Source organism: Somniosus microcephalus, chromosome 14, assembly GCF_052327205.1.
Source record: "Somniosus microcephalus isolate GS21.2 chromosome 14, FLI_Smic_1.0, whole genome shotgun sequence".
Lineage (NCBI taxonomy): Eukaryota > Metazoa > Chordata > Chondrichthyes > Squaliformes > Somniosidae > Somniosus > Somniosus microcephalus.
Window position 1 is genome coordinate 83,005,765 of NC_141000.1, and position 17,733 is coordinate 83,023,497.

The 17,733-nt window shown below is 45.6% G+C and overlaps 1 protein-coding gene across 1 annotated transcript in view; it reads left to right on the plus strand.

Moving 5' to 3' along the window:
* Window positions 1-17,733, plus strand: part of spag17 (sperm associated antigen 17) — a 348,837-nt gene that overhangs the window by 19,811 nt on the left and 311,293 nt on the right. Inside the window, 4 exon segments of the mRNA XM_086006806.1 lie at window positions 678-737; window positions 8,751-8,882; window positions 12,803-12,980; window positions 15,968-16,159. Coding sequence (XP_085862932.1) covers window positions 678-737; window positions 8,751-8,882; window positions 12,803-12,980; window positions 15,968-16,159 — 562 coding nt within the window.

Consider the following 17,733-nt stretch of genomic DNA (forward strand, 5'->3'; position numbering starts at 1 on the left):
GGTCTAACACTCTTCCAAGAGTGGACCCATGCTGACCCTAGTCTAACACTCATGGTGGTTCTAGAAGAAAAAAGAGAGGGAGAAAGGCCGTAAGCCAAAGAGCTGTTCACGCACACCAGCCGTTTGTCCGATCAGGACCAGTACCAGCTACTTGTCACGGTCGTGTGTTTTTGCTGTATAACTAGTGTTATATTCTGTCTTAAACTCCAATTAAACACAATATACCCACCATATTGGTTTGCACTTTATCCTGATTATTTGGAAAGACCAGAGATAATATCTCTACAGTCTCCAGTTCCCAGTGGGAACAAACCCATAACATGAAACTCTTCACAATTTAGTACAAATTAGCAGTTCCACTCAGAGGTCATAATTTGTGGAGAATGAAAGAGTTAACAGTGGGGATGCTGTTCTGAGATTGGAGTTAATATACACTCTTGGAGAGTAAAGGGAGCTTTACCTATATGGGCTGTGCTATACAGCAAGTTGGGATGTAATACAAAATAAATCAAGAAAACAAAGAGTATCATATGGAGACTATAGCAGGAATCTTCTGCCTGATTGTAGAAATCTGGTATCAGAGCTTAAAGGAAAAAAATATATAAATAACAAAAGAAATGGAAAAGACAGCAAGAATTTTCTGGTAAAAATTAAATTACTATGCACTATGTTTGCAGGTCGTTGAGTTTGGAAACCCAAAGGGCAGGAGGTCAAGTGATCTCCCTATGTTTTATGAGGTAATCATTTCTACTTCTGCAATTCTAAATATTTTGAAATGAACTGAGTAAGAAGCAGTCTGTAAGCAGGACTGTAGTTGCTGTACGATGCATATAGTGAGTCATACTTGTATAAGCCCATGTTTCTAAAATACTGATGTTTCCCAAATGCAAACTAGTGCTTCCTAAGCAAGAGATGACATCACTGATGTTCTGTAGTTGTTTTATATAAAACCATCTACACCATTTTTGATCAGAAATAAGACAATTGAAACTAATATGTTGTAAAATGCATTTCTCCACCATACATGGTTCCTAGCACATCATAGCAATCGTTTTTTGAGTAAACTGTTGACATGTATAATTTTTTTAATTGACCACACTCCACCTTTTTAAAAAAAAGTCCAGTTTTGGAATTGCATCAGTTTCATTAGTAATTCAGGTGTACGCCCACCCCAGTACAAAATGTTATTGAGGAGAGTAGTGTAAATGCAAAACATATCGGCCCATATTTTCTGACCCCCATGGGTGCGTACGAGCTGTGTACACACCCGTAGGGGTGTCGCAAGTGCAGATCTTCTGCCTGCCCTGGAGAAGGACCTCTGCGGGGGGAGAGTTCCGCTTTCTGCAGAACCTCCGCCCGCTGAAAACCCTTTTTATAAAAAAAAAATCAGAGCCAGCAGGTAAGTTCGTAGATTTTTTCCAGATTGGAGGCATCCACATGCAGGAAGCCTCCGATCGGAAAATCCGGGCCATCATCAACGTGATTCCAATGTTGCAGATGAAAATGAGTGACAATGTTGTGAGATAAATTTGACACTCCCTTCCTCAATCAATAAATGCACTCACATGGGTGGTGTAAGTGTTTTGCACATGTTGAGTATGGTGTTGGTAGTTCAACTGTACTTAGCTATTCCATCTTCTCGCCCTTGCACCGTTACCTTGGAGTCCCCCAAGGATCTATCCTTGTCTCTCTCCTATTTCTCATTTGCATGCTGCCCCTCAGCGACATCATCTAAAACGCAACATCAGGTTCCACATGTACGCTGATGACACCCAGCTCTACCTCACCATCACCTCACTCGACCACGCCATTGCCTTTGTGTTGTCAGACTGCTTGTCCGACATCCAATATTGGATGAGCTGAAATTTCCTCCAATTAAACATTGGGAAGACCAAAGTCATTGTCTTCGGCCCCTGCCACAAACTCTGTTCCTTAGCCACTGATTCCATCTTTCTCCCTGGCCACTGTCTCAGGCTAGCAACCTCCGCGTCCTATTTGACCTTGAGCTGAGCTTCCGACCCCATATTAATAATGGGCAGAACTTCGGATCCCCACGGGTGAGTACATGCTGGGTACTCACGCGTAGGCCCAACGAAAGTGCCAGTTTCGTGCATGTACTGCGCATGCGTGGGAAACTGGAACTTCCGTTCCCTTAAAGGAAGGGGTTCACAGGTCGAACGCGTGCGCCGGAGAGGCAGCACATAGGAACTTCCGGTTTTTTTCCAGGTTTTTCCGGAAGGGTAAGTCTCCAGCAGCTACCTCCCATCTTCCACCCTCCATAAACTTTAGCTCATCCAAAACGCTGCTGCTCATATCCGAACACGCACCAAGTCCTGTTCACCCATCACTACTCTGCTCCCGGTCAGCTCCCAGTCCACCAACGCCTCCAATTTAAAATTCTCATCCTCATGTTGAAATTATGGCCTCGCCCCCTCCCTATCTCTGTAACCTTCTCCAGCCCTACAACCATCTGTGAACTCTGGGGGCTAAAAATTCAGTGGCCTGCGCCACCAGTTTGCGCCCAAAGAGGACTTTTGCGCCACTGTGCAAACCTACCGCGATATTTAGCGGGGTGCTAATGGCGTTAGCCAGTAGCGCTGCGCCACCGCCGATGACGTCATCGGTGTGCGCAGCGCCCCGCTATCGCCCCGCTGGCCATATTTGGTTGCTGCCGCCTCCCCCGCGCCGGCCGCAAACAGCGACCGGTACACGGGGCCTACCTGTGCCGGTAGTGAGGCGAGTTAAGGTGGAGGTGCGGCCGGCCGCTTTTTCGGTGGCCGCCTGCCCGCACCTCCGTCCCCGGCCTCCTACACCCCCCCCCCCCCCCCCCGCGGCATTGCCGGCTGTTTCCAGAGAGCCCGGCACTTCTCCTTGGTGCCGGGCTCATTTGCCGGCACTCGCGAGCGGGGATCGCGCTGTTGCAGGCATCTCCCCCTTAAGAGAGAGAGGAAGGCCTGCAGTACCACAGGCTGCCGTGCCGCAGCGGGTGGCGCTGCGGCACTTTGCACGCCGATATTCAGTTTCAGCGACCCAAGCGGGGCGCCGAAACCCTTGTTTAGCGGCTGGCTTCCACTTGGGGCGCTGAAACTGAATATCCCGCTGGCGCAAGTGGCTCCGCGCGCAGCGTTAATTCCGGCGCCCAGGCGAGCTGGGCGCCCCTAACTGAATTTCTAGGCCTGGGTTCCTCCAACTCTGGCCACTTGTCTATCCTGCACTTCCTTCACCCCATCATTGGGGGTCGTGCCTTCTGCTGTCTAGGTCCTAAGCTCTGAAATTCCCTCCAATACAATAATAATAATACTAGGAGTTGAAGTGAATAGCATAGATCCATTTAAGGGGAAGCTAGATAAGCACATGAGGAAGAAAGGAATAGAAGGATGAGCTGATAGGGTTAGATGATGATGAGCTGGGATGAAGCTCATGTGGAGCATAAACACCGACATAGCCCAGTTGGGCCGAATGGCCTGTTTCTGTGCTGTAAATTCTACGTAATATGTCAATCTCTCTGCCTCGTCACCTCTCTTTCCTCTAAGACCCTCCTTAAAACCTACCTCTTTGGCTAAGCTTTTGGTCACCTGTCCTAATGTCTCCTCCTTTGGGCCAGTGTCAATTTTTGTCTGATTACGCTCCTGTGAAGCGCCTTGGGATGTTTTACTTCGTTAAAATCTGCTGCTGAAACCCTCATCCATGCCTTTGTTACCTCTAGACCAATGTTCCGGTTAAGCTGTATGGCTGCGCAGCTGTCTGGAGGTCCCAGGCAGGCCGCTTGCCGGCTTTACAATAGGAAAAACCGCACATGCGCGGAAATTTGAATTGGCCACGTACCCCCCAAAAAGTTAAAGGGCACATTGCTCTAGACTTGACTATTCCAACACACTCCTGGCCGGCCTCCCACTTTCTACCCTCTGTAAACTTGAGGTCATCCAAAACTCTATTGCCCTAACTCGCACCAAGTCCCATTCACCCACCACCCCTGTGCTCACAGACCTACATTGGCTCCTGGTTAAGAAATGCCTCGATTTTAAAATTCTCATCCTTGTTTTCAAAACCCTTCATGGCCTCACCCCTCCCTATCTCTATAATCTCCTCCAGTGCTACAACCCTCAGATATCTGCACTCCTCCAATTTTGACCTATTGAGCATCCCTGATTTTAATAACTCCGCCATTGGCGGCTGTGCTTTCAGCTGTCAAATTCCCAAGCTCTGGAATTCCCCTCCCTAAACCTGTCCGCCCTCTGGTCCATCCAGCCTGTCTCGCACAACTGTGATGCCTTGAGCATCACAATATATACATTCTCCACCCCACCCAAAACTATGTGATCTCTTGGGAGAGGTGAAAGACCAGATTAAAACCCAGGCCAATTAGGGAAATTAGGTGATCAAAACTGGTCCAGGAGACCACTCTGGTCCTGATTAATGTTATACAGTACCTACCTTTCGTACAAGGTGATCTCCATCCCAGCCAGAAACAGGTCCCGCTCTCACTTGAAGCAATTCAGCAAATCAGCATTCACTGCACCAGCCAGCAGCCTGTTCCACAGGTTCTCTTGGAAAAGAACCACCTCCTGACATCTAACCTAGTTCTAACCTTACTTGGCCTAGCATCAACATCTTGGGGTCAGACCAGCCATATCAATACTGTGGCTCCAAGAGCAGTACAAATGTTGGGTAGTCTGCACTAATCTACAAGGCACAAGTCGGGAATGTCATTAAATACTCACCTTAATGGTACAGTTATAACAACCCTCGAGAAGCTTGATACCATTCAGTACAATGCAGTCTACTTGATCAGCTCATCCAACCTCCCTTCACAAGTATACTGTGACTACTGTATGTACTATGTACAGGATGTACTGCAGTAACTCACCAAGCTTACTTTGACAACTAAACATGTCTAATGCTCTGCATTGGTTGATCACCTAAGCTTGAACTATAGACAAAACAAAAGATTTATAGTCAGAGAAGGTGGTGAGCAAATTTGATAGTGCTCCAGTCAGATTGTATCTTGAGGCAATGCAGAGAAGGCTGGTCCCCAATAAGGAGACCGAATAATGAGAGGGACTGGAGAAACTTGGACTTTTCAGTCTGGAAAAGAGGCACCTGAGAGCTGATCTTATAGAAGCATCCACACTTGTTAAGGGTATAGAAAAAGTTAATCTGGAATATTACTTTAAATTAAGCTGCAGGAGTAGGGCAAGGGAACACAGGTTCCAACTAGTAAAAGGTTTTGTTTCAGTCCTACTCGGGTCCCCTCCCTCACCTCTTTTTCCGATACATTGATGACTGTATCGGTGCCGTTTCCTGCTCTCACCCTGAACTAGACAATTTCATTCACTTTGCCTCCAATTTCTACCCTTCCCTCACCCTACACATGGTCCATCTCTGACTCTTCCCTTCCCTTCCTCGACTCCTCCGTCTCCATCTCTAGGGATAGGTTAGTGACCAACATTCACTACAAGCCCACTAACTCCCACAGCTACCTGGGCTACACTTCCTCCCATCCTGCCTCCTGTAAGGACTCTATTCCATTCTCCCAGTTTCTCCATCTCCGCCGCATCTGCTCTGACGATGCCACCTTCCACACCAGTGCTTCCGACATGTCTTCCTTTTTCCTCAACCGAGGATTCCCCTCTACCGTGGTTGACACGGCCCTTGACCGTGTCTGTTCTATCTCCCGCACTTCTGCCCCTCCCTCCCATAACCACGATAGGGTTCCCCTTGTCCTCACCTTTCACTCCACCAGCCTCCACATTTAACGGATCATCCTCCGCCATTTCCGCCACCTCCAACGTGATCCCACCACCAAACGCATCTTCCCCTCTCCTCCCCTTTCAGCATTCCGAAGGGACCGCTCCCTCCGAGACACCCTAGTCCACTCCTCTATCACCCCCAGCACCCCTTCGCCTTCGCCTGGCACCTTCCCGTGCAAGCGCAGGAGATGTAACACCTGCCCTTATACCTCCCCCCTTCCCACTGTCCAGGGCCCCAAACACCCCTTCCAGATGAAACAGCGATTTACTTGTACTTCTTGCAATCTAGTATACTGTATTCGCTGCTCACGATATGGTCTCCTCTACATTGGGGAGACCAAACGCAGATTGGGTGACCGCTTTGCGGAACACCTCCGTTCAGTCCGTAAGGGTGACCCCGAGCTTCCGGTCGCCTGTCATTTTAATTCAGCGCCCCATTCCCACTCTGACCTCACCGTCCTCAGCCTCTTGCATTGTTCCACGGAAGCTGTAAGGGGGTGGCGTGTGCCCAGTCAGCTTCACCTCTGACTGTCTTTGAGCGGTTCGAATCGCTCCCACACCCCTGGGTTCTAGACACCGGATTTAGGTACAAGCGGCGATACAGAATATCGAGTAAACAAGTGGTTTGGTGCAAGAAAACCAAAATTTTATTAAAAGCAGAATAAAACACAATCTTATGAGAATTACTGGTATGAATACAAGCATAAACAATTACACTTATATGGGAATGGGGAACACACGGCACATCGAGGGAAACAGATACATTAAAAATCCCCTTATCCTTATCCCACCCCCTATACCTAACTAGATTAAGCTATGAGGGGCCAGGAATTCATGCTCACCAATTCGAAACCTGTTGCTTTAACTGGTGGGGTTTTGAGGTCCGCTCTTTCTGTCCTTTGGGGTATCCCGTCGCCACGTGGTTGCAGGGCGCGGCGCTGAAGTTGTTTGTGCGAAACACCCTCCTTTTCCTCAGCTAAAGTCGTCGTGTCGCGATGGGTCTTCTTCTTCCTCGGGCGGTCGTCGACGGTATTGCTGCGGTTGGGGGTCGGTTGGTGGTCTTTACCATCTAATGATTTTGCTACCCAAGCTTCGAACACCAGTTTATTCTTAAACTGGGCTCTTATTGTCCATTGATTTTGCTACCCATTCTTCAAACGCCAGCTTATTCTCAAACTGGGCTAAGACTCTGGGGTTTTACTGTCCATACATGTAAAGCCAACTTATTCTTCAAATGCCAGCTTATAACTAGGCATTTGTCCCCCAACGCGTCTTTCTGCTGCCCTTCTCTGCTCCTATCGGTTTACCGTATTCTTCGTCTCGTCTCGTCTCGTCTGCCTGTTTGTGTCCTGTGTGTTTTCGAATCGGGTTCCGTTTTCCTCCCGCATTTGGCCCCGGTGTAATGGGCGCCCTTGGTGTTGAGAGGCGCGGGGAGCGAGAAGAGGGCCCGCCACGAGGCCAGGGCACGAGAGGCAGCAGGCCAAGGCCACAAGCAAGGGATAAGAGAGCAAGAGAGCGATCGCCACTGATGGGCCTACAATTATACCCGTTCTTCATTCCTTATCTGCGCGCCAAATCAGGTCAGTCCTTTGTCTAACTTTTGGCAGGCTCGTTTAAAATGATTACAGCCATTTACTTTAACGACTTCTGGAGTGGTTGTTTCTGTGCTTAATGGCCTCGATGTCCTGGTTGTTTGTCATTTATGAAACTTAATTGTCCCATCCTGACTTGATGGCTACTGTGAGCTGTTACCCATTAAATCTGCAGAAACCTAATGGCCTCGATTTAGGCCCATTCTAACTTGATCTGTTTCAAGGCGAATGAATGCATATTCTGTGTTTGCTTTAGCTGTCTGGCTCCACAAAGTCTCTTCACAGATTCATGCATTTTAAGTTTCGTTTCAGGGCCTGTCTGTTTGCAGGGCCTTGCTTTTAAAATCCTGTCGGTTTTGGTCACAAGGTTACAGAAGCCATTTTGGGTACCCTGTTTTTAATAACTTGTCCACACAGGGTCCCTTTATCCATAACTTTGGGGAATGTGGGAATTTTGAGAACCCTACAAAGCTCACCGTAAACCCGAGGAACAGCACCTCATCTTCCAATTAGGCACTTTACAGCCTTCCGGACTCAATATCGAGTTCAACAATTTCAGATCATAACCTCGGCCCCTATTACATTTTTACTTATATTTTTTATCCACACCTTTGTTTTGGTCTTTCCCCCCCCCACCTTTCTTTTTTTTTCTCTCTCCCACATGGCAGCTGTCTCCCATTCTGCCAGCGCATTTCACACCTAATCTAGAGCCGTCTTTTGTCTCCACTAGTCCTATCACCATCTCGTCTTGTTTTGAATACCTCTTAATGGCTCTTCTCTTTTGTTCTCTCCCAGCCTGGCCTCTTAATCTATTTCATTTCCTGTGCTTCTTTAGTCTTGACAAAGGGTTCACCTGAAACGTTGACACTATTTTCTCTCCACGGATGTTGCCTGACCTGCTGAGTTTTTCCAGCATTTTCTGTTGTTATTTAGTAAAAGGTTTGACTGTTTAAGGCTATGTTAAAGTTTAAGGCTGATAACAGAAAAGAGTGATTAACGTGTGGAATAAACTTCCAGGTAGAGGAGGCAAAAACCCTAGAATAATTTATATAAAAAAACAATTTGATGCTACACTGGCAGGGGAACATTGGATCAAAAGGCCTTCCTCATCCTTAATTATTTTGTGATCTTGTTTCCTTTTCCCCTCAGCTAGAATAGCATTTAGTAATTTAACATGAATACCATCCACACTCTTAGTTAGGTAATGCAATGTGAAGTCCACTTCCTCCTAACAAATTGGTTTATTTCAGCTGCATGGCACGCTCCACCAACTTTTCTAACTTCTCTGCAGATGAATGCTTACTCTTCACTGTTTATTTCTAAACTGTAAAGGAGCTGTAACAGTTGTAAGTTGTAGTTTTTGTGCACTACAATCCCAGCTGTCTGTCTGTATTTTTGGATATTCTAGATCACAGAATCAGCATGGGCAATACTGGCTAAAGGGGAACAGCTTTCATTGCCACTGCTCAGCAAATTAGTCAAGTTCCAGATCCTGTGCATCAAACAGAAAGACCTTCAAAGAAAAGGAAATGAAAACAAAGTAAGTTTAGTTAAGTGTCTGTTATGATTTTCTTCATGCTTAAAAGTCTTAAGACCGAGCAGATGTAATAGAGATTTTTTTAATTATGAAAGATTTTAATAGAAAATAGGGAAAGACTATTTCCTCTAGTTGGGAAGTTAGTGATAAGGGGTCATCAATTTAAAATCATCAGTAAGAGAATGAGGAGAGGGTTAGGATTTTTTTTTATGCAGTGGGTTATTGCAACATGGAATGCTTTGTAGAGATAAAGGGCTGGATTTTGTGAATGGAAGCGAGTTGGAGGCGGGACTGCTGCTTGTCGTGTCAATGTCCCGCCTCCATCCTTGCCTGACCACTCAGAGGGATTTCCCCCTGATTGAGCTTGTTAAGCCTGCCCTGCGGGCTCAGCAGGCCAATTAGGGAGGAAGTCACTGACAGATCACGTCAACGTCAGACGTGCTATCTGTCAAGACTTCCTGAAAGAAGAAATGACAGTGTTTGACAGCTCTGTGAAGCTGTCAAACACTGCCATTCTCTTTAGTTTGATGAGTCTTTGTGGTGAGGACTCATCAAACCTTTCAAATTTGTAAATTTCACATGACTATTGGAACGGAGGTTCCATCAGCCATTATGTGAAATTGACAAGCAGGATGTCTGCTCTCCCCATCCAGCGTGGCTAAAGGCAGTAGAAAGAAAACAAGGTAAGTGCACACTTTTTTAAACTTATCACTCCCCTTACATACTTACCACTCCGCACTTGCACCCATCACTCGTCTCTACACCTTACTTCCAGGTGCCTCTGACCACCGCAGACCCCCTCCACGTCTCCTCCAATCCGGCGGGGTTCTCCGATGCCGGGAAACCTTCACCTGTGAAGGTAAAATGGCACCAATCCTTTTTTCTGCCTGTTAACTCCTGGCAAAAGGGCACGGAGGTGGGATGGGGCGAGTTTGTCATCTGCCCTCACTTTCTCCAAGTTTACCGGCTGTCCTGCCTCCATGCCCGCCTCCTCGGTGCTTGGAAAATCCAGCCCTATGACAATTTCATCTTTATGGGGAAAATTGGATAAATATTTGAAGCGGGTGAAGATACAGGGCTATGGGGAGAGTGGTGCAGTAGGATAGCTCTAGCAGAGAACCAGTGCAAACATAAAGGGATGGTTGGTCTCCTGCTATGCTGCAAAATTCTATACTTTTTAAATTAAGAAGCTTATTTGCAAAAAGTACCCTTTTTTCTGCTTTTTCTTCCTTTTTTTTTCTCCCTTCTTTATTGAAGGTATTGTTTCCTTGCTGTGGTACAGCTTCACAGGCACCTGACACTCGATGGTGCCTTGCTGAAATGGGCATTCTTCATATGTGAGCTTAGATAGTGACTATTGTTAAGCTGTTCTACTGCAGGTGACATCACACTGCTCTTTCCTCACTTGCACCAGACATGTGCATTTCTTGGGGTTCCTGGATGGTAATTACTAGCAGGGGACACTGAGGTAAACTGCAACTTCCCCATTACTACTCAGGCTAAAATATGATAGTTCAGCAGACTGGGGATCAAACCTAGGATTTTCATGGTCAGTGACATGAATCAGTCATTCATGAAAGAAAGACTTATGAAATAATACTGAGTGGCCTGTGGGTGGCGCTGTCCAGGGAGAGTATAAATACTCGGGCACGGGCCCAGCTTGCGCAGGACATTCTGAACAGGAACTAGTGAAGGACACAACTAGACCTCCATGTTGTAAAACAGTTGATTAAAGCTTTGTTTAATGCTTAGACCAAGTGCCTAGTAGTTTTCTTGCGTCAGTCAGTATAGCTGAACTACTTACTGCCTTAACCGGCTGCAGCAGGTGACATCAGCAACATCTCACAATCTACAATCCACCATTATATCAGGGGGTAACCGAGGCTCTCTACGCCAGGAGGAATAGCTACATTATCTTTTCCCATGAGAGAGCACTAGGCTTTACATGCATTGCAGGCTTCCGCAAGGTTCAAGGTGCCATAGACTGTATTCACATTGTCCTGTGTGCTCCCCATCACCAGCCTGACATCTTTATCATCCAAAAGGGATTCCAATCCTTCAACGTCCAGCTGGTTTGCAACCACAGGCCGCACAATTCAGGTCTGTGCATGACTTCCTGGCAGCAACCATGATTCATTTATCCTTTTGTCAGTCCTCTGTGCTACCTTTGTTCCAACTAAGTTGTCTGGTTACAGGCTGGCTACTGGGAGACAAGTGGTATCCCCTTCAGACTTAGCTCATGCCTACTGTCAGGAACCCGGACACAGCTGCAGAGCTGGCCTACAACTAGAGACATGCTGCGACCAGAAATATCATCGAGCAGATAATTGGCGTGCTCAAGCAATGTTTCCTTTTGGGCGGAGCTTTGCAGTATAGCCCTTAGCAGGTATCCAGATTTGTGGTCATCTGCTGCATGCTCCATTACTTTGCCATTATGAAGGACACGCCATTACCACCACCTGGGCAGCAGAAGTGCAGCAGGAGGAGGAGGATCAGAAGCAGCATAAAGAAGAGGAAGAGCAGGAGCTGCATCAATCACCAGTGCCCCAGCTGCCAAAGCTCTGAGAGCAACTCATCGAAGATATCTCACCTGCACCATCCTCAATACACCAACAGTTGCACAATAATTATCACCTCCGTCCTTACTATCATCCAATTGTCTTCCTTCAGTCCAGTCTTATGGGTCTTGCCCTCACTTCACTACAAATATCAACATCAACAGCAAATCCAGAACAAAAAACAAATACATATTATAACACAGTTCCATCTGTATCAACAGTTAAGAGAAATAATTATGAATCACCCTTGTGCAAGCCCTTAGTGCCTGTCTTTGCCCATTTACTTACCCCAGTGGCCACAGCTTGTGAGGTGGAAGGCTGCTGAGCTTCCATTGAGGATACTTCAGGTTGCCATAGTGGGTGACCTTGAGCAGCTTTGGGTGTGGCTGCAGCATCTTGACATAAGCTGCAGACTGCAGCATCTCGACATAAGCCGGCTCAGTCTTGCCCTGCTGGCTGTGTGGCACTAACGAGGACACTGGTGGAGTGGGCGATGCTGTCATCCTGAGAGAGGACAGTCGGTGCCTCTCCCATGGAGCCAAGGCCACTCTCCTGAGACTACACTTCAGCCCAGCTCTGGCTCTGCATGAGAACGGAGTGCAGGATTGGTGTGAGATTTTTAAAGCCCCCGTCAATGCTGACCCCCGGAGCCATGATGGCAGCAGTCTGAGCTTTCATTGTAGCATTATGAGCTGCCATAGGAGCGGTCAGCAGAGGCTCCATCATAGTTAGTACACTGACATGTTAATGGAACTGTCCGCTCGGTCCATGTGGGGCAGAATGGTCTCCATGCTCTGTGCGAAGCCTCAACACAGGTTGTAGCTGGGCTCCTCCATTCTCCAAGACATTGTGCGCAAGCTCACTGGCAGACTTCCCAGTGCACCTAGCATTTCCTGGGGAATGCGCATCGGCTTTCTTTGGTAGCCTGGGCACTGGAAGTCAGCATCTGAGTCCTCTGCGGCAGATCTAGTATGCAATCTCACCCTCTGGCGAGCGGACACCTGTGGAGTCCTTTTTCCCCTGCCCTAGCTTCTGCACACTTGTGCCCAGTGATTCACCACGTGAAGACCCATCCTCTAGCCTAGCCTCTTATGTACACATGGTGCCAGTCTCTGAGCTGGTGCTTGCAAAGCTCAGATTGAGTGAGAATTTGTAGGCCATATACTCTTCCTAAGTTAATGTAAAATAGTCTTGCTTATAATTTTGTAGCTTGCATTTACCAATTCAAAAACAATATATAATTCCAACAGAAGCATCATGTGATCCTTGTAGATTTCAGAGCTTCATAATATTAAGTGTTGCCTAGAATATTTAGAGTTAGTTATTTTAACCCATTTCATATCATACTTGTGCTACTTGCTTTAGGCCGCAATGGAAGAAGAGGCAACGATACCAGCAAATGCCAGCAAGAAAAAAACGGACAAAAAATCTGCAGGCAAAGGAAAAGGCAAAACAGAAAAGAAATCTCCAGAACCACCACTTGCTAGAAGGAATACCAAACTATTAAAGCGAGGCGAAGAGGAGGTTATAGACAGGTGCATAAGTAAGTCTCCATTCATAATTTTATACATTCTGGAGAGTGGAGACCCATCATAGGCAGAACATTTCTGAAGTCCAGCATTCTTCAAGATCACAGCATGGGTTTCTGTTTTTTGTCTCCACTCACTTTTGATCCTTGTGTTGCATTGAGCTACGCTATCTACTTAACCTGCCACTTTGCATTAGCAGTACTGTGTGATGGATGAAGATAGAAACTTAATTCATCATGTATAGTCCTCAGTGCACCAAAAAATGATTTCTATTTATACGTATATAAAAATATAATTGTTTGGAATACGTTGGAAAAAAGTAACACTTTTTTATTTTCCTGGTGAGTGGCATTCCTGATAAGGGAACATAGACTTTTTAAAATTTGTTTATGGGATGTGGGCATTGCTGGCAATGCCAGCATTTATTGGCCATCCCTAATTGCCCTTGAGAAGGTGGTGCTGAGCCGCCTTCTTGAACCACTGCAGTCCCTGTGGTGAAGGTACTCCCACAGTGCTGTTAGGGAGGGAGTTCCAGGATTTTGACCCAGTGACGATGAAGGATTGGCGATATACTTCTAAGTCAAGAGGTGTGTGACATGGAGGGGAACTTGGAGGTGGTGGTGTTCCCATGCGCCTGCTGCCCTTGTCCTTCTAGGTGGAAGAGATCGCGGGTTTGGGAGGTGCTGCTGAAGAAGCCTTGGCAAGTTGCTGTTGTGCATCTTGTAGATGGTACACACTGCAGCCATGGTACGCCGTTGGTGGAGGGAGTGAATGTTTAAGGTGGTGGATGGGGTGCCAATCAAATGGGCTGCTTTGTCCTGGATGGTGTCAAGCTTCTAGAATGTTGTTGGAGCTGCACTCATCCAGCCAAGTGGAGAGTATTCCATTACACTCCTTACTTGTGCCTTGTAGATGGTGGAAAAGCTTTGGAGAGTCAGGAGGTGAGACAATTGCCGCAGAATACCTAGCCTCTGACCTGCTCTTGTTGCCACAGTATTTATATGGCTGGTCCAGTTAGGTTTCTGGTCAATGGTGACCCCCAGGATGTTGATGGTGGGGGATTCGGCGATGGTAATGCCGTTGAATGTCAAGGGGAGGTGGTTAGACTCTCGCTTGTTGGAGATAGTCATTACCTGGCACTTCTGTGGTGCGAATGTTACCTGCCACTTATCAGCTAATGAAAGTATACATGATTTGCAGTTGATATTTTAAATTATAAACATAATTACATCTAAAATATAAGGTAACCGACAAACAAAGGTGACAGTCTATAATTTAAGATAATGAATGTTCTTGGAGGTATAAAATTTCATGGTATTTCACAATTCCCTAGAATTATGTAGGCCTTTCGGCCCAACTGGTCAATGCTGATGTTTATACTCCATAAGCATCCACAAGCACTCTAATTACCCCTTCCCACCCTGCCCCTGTATCTCTCTTTCCTTCTTCCTCATGTATGGATCAAGCTTCCCTTTAAATGCATCAGTGCTATCTGCTTCGACCACTCCATGTGCCAGCGAGTTATACGTTCTTACCACTCTGTGTAAAGAGATTCATCCTAAATTCTTTATTTGATCTATTGGTGGCTATCTTGTATTTATGCCCCCTTGTTCTGGGCTCAACTAACAAGTATAAGCAGTTTCTCCATATCCTAATTTTAAAGATCTCTATCCGGTCTCCTCCTAGACTTCTCTTTTCTAGAGTTTTTCCTGATAGTTCCATCCTTTTAATTCTGGTAACATCCTTGTAAATCTTTTCTGCACTTTCTCCAGTGCTTCAATATCCTTTTTGTAGTATGGAGACCAGAAATGCACACAACACACCAAGTGTGGTCTAACCAATGTCCTATATAAATTCAAGATTCCATCCCTGCTTTTGAATTCTGTTCCTTCAGAAATGAACCCCGGTACTTTGTTTGCACTCTATACGGCCTCATAAACTTGTGTTGCTACTTGTTGTAACTTGTGTATCTGTATTCCCAGATCTTTTTGCTTCTCTACCCCATTTAGTTTCTTTGCCTCCTTATTCCTCCTACCAAAATGAGCCACCTCACACTTTGCTAAATGTAATCCTGTAGCCTGTTATGAGGTACAGGATAAGTCATTGTCATTTGGAGTGGATATAACTGTTGTTCGTTACTCAATCTTAGTGTAATTTGCCTTGGTTATATAATAAACTGACTGCTGAATGGAGCATCACACAGCAGTAATGTGCTTCAATTTTTGTGATGCTTCAGAAGTTGGAGTTATGAAAATCTGAAAAGGGTCAAGTTTCCTGACCTTTGTCGCTAGGAAATTCCCATTTGTCCAGCTACAAGGGTCAGGTATAATTCCTGGAGACCATTTGTCATGTCTCCACTCCCTTTACATTGCTCTAGGATTTCTGCAATTTCCAAGGGGTGGCGCTTGGCCTGCATCTGCAGTCGACACCGACCCATTGTAGGCCTACAGATGAGGTGGGAGGGGGCATTGATGGCCTTCCACTTCATTTTCCTATGTCTATACTTTCTGGGAGGCCCAATGGAACCAGGAACTTTCACCTGCCCCTGACCTCCAATTCAAGGATCTGCAGAGGTAGCCAGGTAGGTTTTCTTTTGTATGCTTTGATACAATTGGAGCTTTCAGCAGCCAGAAAGCCCTGATCTTAAAAACCCAATGCACATCTGAGAGGCCTGTAGCTGAACTCAAATTTTTGCCCATTTTATAGGTGCAAGGCCTAGCCATGGGGCAGACCTGCGCCGGGTGTGCTCCCGGATCACGTTAATGGCATGGGACAGGTGCACTGCACTCCATAAAATCAGCCCCAAAATGTCCAGTGCAGTCCAGTTGAGTCACACCTTGTGCTGGCTGATCATAGACCAGCATTGACGGTGGTCATAAAAGATTTGTGGCCTGGGCTACTGTGCTTTTCCAGCTGGGAAAAGATACATGATATGAAGAACAATAGATCTTCAGAGAGTAAGGGATACTGTGTCATTAACATTTTCTTTGTTTAACAACAGATGATGAACCTGACGATGGTCCTCAACACTACATCATAATCCAAGGTTTCCAAAATCTTCAGTTTCTACTCATGTTGGAAGAACTTGGAATTGATATCTCTGCTGTAATAAGGATCAATTATGAAAAGAATGAGAGTTTCCTGAAACAGGATCTTGTTGAAACTGAGAGAGACCTTTCTCAGACACCTGAAGGTCAGTTAGCTTCTCTTCCACAAGTGAGATGCAGTTAACATCAGTCTGGTTACTAGGAGAAGTTCTTCATAGGGTATATCATAGTCTACAGCAATTTGAGTCCGAATGTACTTAAGCAGGAAAGGAGAGAAGAATACTTTGGGATTTCAAAATGTTCTATTATTGTCTATTTAAATATGTTCTATTTAAATCTATATCTATCTACATAGAACTAGGGGTATGCAATTCACCCCCACGAATCTGTTCCGCCATTCAGTTACATCAGGGCTGATCTGTACTTCAACTCCCACCTTTGTTCCATATCCCTTGATAATCATACCCAACAAAAATCTATCTCAAATTTCAATTGATCCAGCATCCACAGCATTTTGGAGAAGCGAGTTCCAGATTTCCACTACCCTTTGTGTGTAAAAAAAAAAAGTGCTTCCTGATTTCACTCCTAAATGGCCTAAATCTAATTTTAAGATTATGCTCTCTTGTTCTGGATTCCCCCACCAGAGGAAGTAGTTACTCTGTATCTACCCTGTCAAATCCCTTAATTGTTTAAAATCCCTTGATTAGATCACCCCTCAACCTTCTAAAGTCAGGGGAATACAAGCCAATTTTATTCAACCTGTCCTCAAAATTTAACCCTTTAAACATTTGGTATCATTCTGGTGAATCTGCACTGTACCCCTTCCAAGACCAATATATCTTTCCTGAGGTTTGTTGTCCAAAACTGAACACAGTACTCCAGATGGGATCTAACCAAAGCTCTGTACAACTGAAGCATCACTTCCTCACTTTTGAATTCCAATTCCCTTGAGATAAAAGCTAACATTCCATTAATCTTTTTGATTTTATACTTTCTATACCTGAGCACTAGCTTTTAGTGATTTGTTTACATGAACACGTAAACCCCTTTGCTCCTCCAGAGCTCCTAGTCTCTCACCATTAAGTAAATATTCTATTTTTCTTTCTCGGATCTAAAGTGGATGACCTCGCACTTCTCCACATTGAACTTCATCTGCCATAGTTTTGCCCACTCATTTAGTTTGTCTGTGTCCATTTGTAACTTCCTCTTTCCATCCACACAACTTACTGTGACTCCTAACTTAGTGTCCTCTGCAAACTTGGATATACAACTCCTTATTCCTTCATGCAAGTCATTAATATATATGGTGAAAAGCTGAGACCCCAGTACAGCTGGGGAACACCACTTAATCACACCCCACCAATCACAGAATGTTCCCTTTATCCCTACTCTCTGCCTCCTACCTTTCAACCAATTACCAACCTACGTCACTGTTACTTCCGATTTCATGCGCTTTCATTTTTGCTAATAATCTCTTGTCCGGAACCTTAGCAAATGGTTTCTGGAAGTCCATATAGACAGCATCCATAGACACTTCCCTATCCACCATGCTAGTGACCTCTTCAAAAAATTTTACTAGGTTAGTTAGATATGACCTACCCTTCACAAATTCATGCTGACTCTCTTTGATCAGCTCATACCTGTCCAGCTGCTTAGTTACTCTGTTTCTAATGATGGATTCCAGTAACTTCCCCAGAATTTATGTTAAATTGACTGATGT